The following is a 6,092-nucleotide window of genomic DNA, read 5'->3' on the forward strand; positions in this document are numbered from 1 at the left end:
GCATCAACTTTCGTCTTCTACTATCTCCATCTGAAGCATGTCCAATTATGGGTCCAACTTTATCTTTCAGGTTTGCATTCCACATGGTCTCCAAAAGATTCCATTGGTTCCTTACAAAATCACTATCAAAACGATTGCATGTGCAATGCACAATCAAAGCCAAACGTGGAAGAAGATCAGGAAGAGGATTAACAATCAAAAGTCTAGCATAATGACCTATGATATGATTTTGAAAAGCATCTATAATATTCGAGTATCCTTGTGAGCCTTCACCAACAACAATGGAGTCATTTGATGAGCATTGATGATATTCTCCTTTCTTTCCACAAAACCCAATAAGAGTGTCATCTTTTGCATTCCATCTACACAACACGATTATAGAGTTTAATAACTTCCTCATCTTTTTGAGAGATTTCCAAACATAGCAATTATAAATATCTTGATGATATAGATAAAAGTAGAATGCATAGAGAGCTAAAATTACCTTATTCGATGCTTAATGGTTGTCTCATCTTCCACTATGATAACTGGAACTATAGAAATGACTCCATATCTTTTTTTTGCATCCATATAGATCTTCCCAACAGCATCGAATATGTATTCGTGCTCACCACAAATAAATTCAATTTCTTTTCTTCCTTGCCTTCTGGTGGTAGACAAAGATGGACCTCCAAGGTTTATACTCAAGAACTCATGTAGTCTTGGACCACCCCATAGCTTAATAACTTCATATATGGTTTTTGTAGAGTCACTAAACCTGTGTCCTTGCTTTGACCGTAACATGTTCTGTGCCACTTCTTGAAAAAACTCCCACAAGGCTGATTTTCCACCAAACTTTCCTTGCTCGAGGGGGTCACTCATCATATGTAACCCTATCACGTGAGTTCAACAGAAGGATTTTTTTTATTTCTAAAATTTATAGAAATAAATATACATAAGGGACTATTTAAAATAGTTTTGGAAAAAATTTACAGATTTGTATAGAAAAGGGGTACATTTTATTAATGAAATTTTTTACAGATAAGGGACTTTAAATATAGGCCTTGAACGCACGTGATATAGAGGGTTTATACATAGTGACCCCCCCGAGTTTCCTTGTCTATGAGCTTCAATTATGTTGTTACAAAAGCGTCGAACATCTTTCCTATTTATACATTCAAAACTTGATTCTTTCAAAGTTTTGACTCTGACTGACAGCATTACAATTTTTGATGTTGCCAACCACAGCCTTCTTTTTTCTTCATTCAAACTTTTCCTACACTCAAAAGTGGCATTTTTTAGCTCCTCAATTGTCAGGTAGTCTACTCGCCTTCCTTTGCCTCTTTTCCTGGTTCCTCTCTTCTGAACGGCAAGATTGTCCCTATATAATCTCATACAAAAATCAGAACAACCTGAAATTTTCTTACAGTGTTCACACGAGAAACCTTGAAATGGAACTCCAATGATTCATATACGAAGACAATTTATGTGCCTGAAGCATCCATCTATCTTATATTCCATATTCCCATCATGTAAAGTGGCCTTTGTATATGGTTCACAAAACCATTCATGCCCCATCTTTTGATCCATCAAAAATGACTTAATATTAATTTCACAACCATTGACATGAACATTAGCTTGCCATAATCCCCAACATAACAAATTTATATTTGATGATGAAGATAAGAATGACTCAGTCAAGGAATCAGAAAGAGATTCTGTCTCACCACATTTTGGTTGCAACACTTTAAACTCCTTTGTTTGTACAAGGAACCTTCCCAACGATGTTTTTCGTGGATCTTTGTCAAAATGCTTCCTAGGTCGGCCAACAACCCTTGATAATACTGGACATGGCTCCATTGATTTCTTGCTAGAAGAAGTGATGTGAGATTTTCCTTTGATATGTTCTGATAAAATTGTTTGTAGATCTGAACCTTGAGGGCACAAAAACAACCATTTTCCATCATATCCACATGCCACTCTTACAGCATTTTTATCCTTGTAGTCATTCAAAGTTGCTTCAACTATCTCAAACTTTGCTCCTGCAACATACTCGATAATGAAAAATTTCAGAAGAATATTTTTTTGACCCTATTTATGAAAATTTTAATAAAAGAAAGATTTTTGTCATCTCTACATGCTTCTCTAAGTGGAGATTACCTTCATGAGAATTATTGAAAGTGTGCATTTCCTCAATAGCATCAAGAATTATTGTTGCATCATCAACATCGTCCTGAGCATCCTTCATGATATCTTTTCGAAGACATGCTTCTTTAGTGATAAATCCTCGATTGGCAGCATATCTTTTTTGATGTTTCTGGCTTTCTAGAATATGGGTTCTTAGAAAATTAGACAAGCAAGTGTAAGCTGATTGCTTGCCTTCAATGGACCCTGATCCATATGGCATTCCACATTCAACACACCAAATTCAAACTTTAGGCTTTCCATAAAGATCCTCTGTGAGGAGCTCAAATTTATCATCTCTAGGTGTCTTATGCTGCCTCAATTTTTTGCGAACTTTTTCACAATGACTATCCCAATCTTCAAGAATAGACGTTGCTAAAAGTTTACTTTTGTGCATGTTTAAACCATGACTACAAGAAACATGCTCACGTCTTTCATCAACATTTACAATATCAACTTCTTTATGAATATTATCTGATGTTCTGCAAACATGTTTTGATGGTCTGATCTCATCGACAATCGTACTTAGAGACCTCTTTATACCAACACACCTATCCTCTTCAACATTCCAACGTTCTTCTTGTATTGTATTTAGTATGCAACCTTCATCATCATTGTCATCTTTGATAACAAAGTGAAAAGGAACATTAATGATTCCATCTTGCATAATCTCCTTACGTATCATGCTATAGGTAGAGTCACCAAGCACTCTAACATATCCCAAAAGCTTCTTCTCAAATGATCCATAGTCAAACACCTTTATGTGAGTCTTTGAAGCCATGATATGATCAATAGTATACCTAATAAAAATAAGAGAAAAATATAAATAAACTCATAACTTTTAAATTCTAAATGGTATGCCATAGTCTAAATCACTAATGATATTTATTGAAGATCAATATTCTAGCTTAAGAGGAGAGAAAAATAAAGTATTTCACAAATGCTATATCAAAACAAATAACTATAAACCTTTTAATTCTTGCTTGTATCAACACAAATATTACATAAACATTATTAACGAGTCATTTGAAAGAATAAATTAAAAAAGTTGAAATGTTTTTTATATACATAAATAGATCATGTACTAGAAAGAAAACCATCAATCTTTGGAATATTATTTAGAAACTGTAGTGCTACAAAAGGTTACAATGCATCATGTCGTAATGCACTTTCACATGTGACTTTGAATATAACTTCAAATGTATAACATCTGTTGCAGTAGGTCTAGCTTTAGGAATAGGATTTCTCATTTCCTCTATTCTCTTCCACCAACGCTTTAAGTGATCTAACTTAGTTGTATCTTGGATGTGAACAAAGTACTTGTAAGCTAGCCGATACAACTTTTCCAATGAAAAGGCTGCAGCATAAATATCAGTTTCCTTGGAAAACTTTGCATATGGAAAAGTATACAACTCAGGAGCCAACCACTTTCTTCGCATGCATCGCTCTTTGCATTGAGGGTCACATCGATCCTTGCCATCATTGACATATTTATCACTCTTGCTTAATCCCCAATCGATAAGTCCCATGAAGACCTTATCAGACTCACTATCAAAGTGAAGCATAATGTTCGAAGGATGCAAGTCATTATGCAAAAGGTCTTTTCCATGCATGTATTTTAACGTCCCCATCAAAGTACCAGCTAGATTTACGGCATGAGTACGGACATGAGATAAATGGTCTAGCTCCTCTCCCACATAGACTGAGTTCATAGCATTTAACCTTGACCATTTGTCCAATGCCTCCCCATTCCAATACTGGTATACCAATCTTGGAGGATTTATCACACGAGCAATCGTGCGAACAAGTCCTTTATGAGGTAATTGGGCTTGCATTGTTTCCATATTTGCCATTAACTCTCGCATGGACCTTCTCTCTTCCCTTTCACTTGGCTTTTGAGATACCTTAAGTTTCTTAATAGCAAAGGTCTCTTTTGGATCAAAAAGTAGTCTACACCAATGATGTTACCTTTCACCACTCTTCCATATGAGCCTTCACCCAGCACATAATCTTTCTCTTGTACATGAATCTGTTGCTTCTCAAGAAAAAACAAAGATGGCATTTTCAATCCTGTGGGATTGACACATTCTTTTGAAGAACTGGCATTGAATGCTTCCCTCTTTGAAATCATAACTGCCTTCCACTTTAAGGAAAACCAATCAATCAACTCTTCTTTATTATTTGTATCTCTGAGATTGAATGTGCTTGTCTGCTTTTCATAAACACTTTTAACTCTCCCTAGTTCTATGCGAATACTCACACAAAAATTATCTTGAAATTCATATTGCATATTCCATTGTGGATCTTCATTCTTCATCATGGTAATGACATCAGAGGAAAGATCCACACAAAGCTTATCCATCCCTCTTTCCCCTAAGTCAAAATACTTTTCCAAATCTTCCTACGTTTTTGATAACAAGCTCATGCAAAGACACTTCGAGAATATTTTTCGCATTCCTTCCTTGAATCTATATTCATATAACACGCGTTTTTTATGACTCTTCATCTTGTCCATGTTACCTTCTGCACATAAAACAAAATTAGTTGCTTTTGTAAGATTATCCTCTCTCTCTCTCTCTCTCTCTCTCTCTCTCTCTCTCTCTCTCTCTCTCTCTCTCTCTCTCTCTCCCTCTCCTCTCTCTATCCCTTCCTCTCTCTCTCACACACAACTAAACGGTTTGATTCTTGTGCGCATGTAGATGCATTTCCAATTATTGACTTGATTTTCTAAGCATTCTTCCAAGGGAACTGCAGACCGTGTCAAGAGACCGGAGTACTCCCAAGGCTACATTGCTTACATACTTTACATTGCATGACTTGATTCTCTAATTATTCTGCCAGGGGAATTGCAGACCGTGTAAAGAGACCAGAGTGCCCCTGAGACTAGATTGCTTACATACTATATATTGCATGACTTGATTCTATAAGCATTCTACTAGGGGAATTGCAGACCATGTCAAGAGACCGGGGAGTGCTCCCGAGGCTAGATTGCTACATACTATACATTGAATGACTTGATTCTGTAAGCATTTTGCCAGGGGAATTGCAGACCGTGTCAAGAGACCGGAGTTCTCACGAGGCTAGATTGCTTACATACTATACATTGCACGACTTGATTCTGTAAGCATTCTGCCAGGGGAATTGCAGACCGTGTCAAGAGACCGGAGTGCTCCCGAGGCTAGATTGCTTACATACTATACATTGCACGACTTGATTCTATAAACATTCATCCAGGGGAATTGCAGACCGTGTCAAGAGACCAGAGTGCTCCCGAGGCTAGATTGCTTACACACTATACATTGCACGACTTGATTCTATAAGCATTCTGCCAGGGGAATTGCAAACCATGTCAAGAGATCGGAGTGCTCCCGAGGCTAGATTTCTTACATACTATACATTGCATGACTTGATTGCTTAATACATACTAAGACTATAGAAATATTAAAGCATAAAGCATAAATGGCATAGAAGCATAGGCATATATAAACATGAAATTATTTGTTGCATGCTATATGCTCCAACAATCATCCTCATCTTCCAAAAGATGAGGTTGTAGCTTAAGTCATCATTGCATTTGAAAAGAGGGACGGGCTTGAAGGAGGCCCTCCAAGCTTCTGGAGGACCTTCCTACTCTCTTGCATATCAAATTCATAGAAGCTCCAAAGTTAAAATTTTGTCTCATCATGTCACTTTCAAGAAAATATTCCAAGCAAGTGTTTCAAGCATGTGTGGACGTTAAGTAGACCTGTTTGTTTTCCCCTTTCAACTACCTTATCGGTTTCCTTTCCATACATCTAAGTTGTCTTCCTTGGCTATCTCCATCCTTCTGTCTCCTTATGATTCCACCTAGATACTGCCCTTTCCTATCCATCATTTGCCCAAATTGGTATACCTTTACTGTGAAAGATTACACTATGGGAAGTAGGGGA

The 6,092-nt window shown here is 36.8% G+C and overlaps 1 protein-coding gene across 1 annotated transcript in view; it reads right to left on the reverse strand.

Annotated features, from left to right (window-relative positions):
• The window catches only part of LOC147884865 (uncharacterized), a 2,664-nt gene extending 437 nt beyond the window's left edge, over positions 1-2,227 (reverse strand). Inside the window, exons 1-3 of the mRNA XM_087397226.1 lie at positions 2,140-2,227; positions 1,966-2,021; positions 1-319 (exon numbers count right to left, since the gene is read on the reverse strand). The exon at positions 1-319 is cut by the window's left edge and continues 437 nt beyond it. Coding sequence (XP_087253352.1) covers positions 1-319; positions 1,966-2,021; positions 2,140-2,227 — 463 coding nt within the window. The remainder of the gene's footprint in view (positions 320-1,965; positions 2,022-2,139) is intronic.
• Positions 2,228-6,092: the final 3,865 nt, after the last annotated feature.

The sequence above is a fragment of the Dipteris shenzhenensis genome, chromosome 26 (genome assembly GCF_047967505.1).
Source record: "Dipteris shenzhenensis isolate YYH24624 ecotype China chromosome 26, Dip_SZ_1.0, whole genome shotgun sequence".
In the NCBI taxonomy this organism is placed as follows: Eukaryota; Viridiplantae; Streptophyta; class Polypodiopsida; order Gleicheniales; family Dipteridaceae; genus Dipteris; species Dipteris shenzhenensis.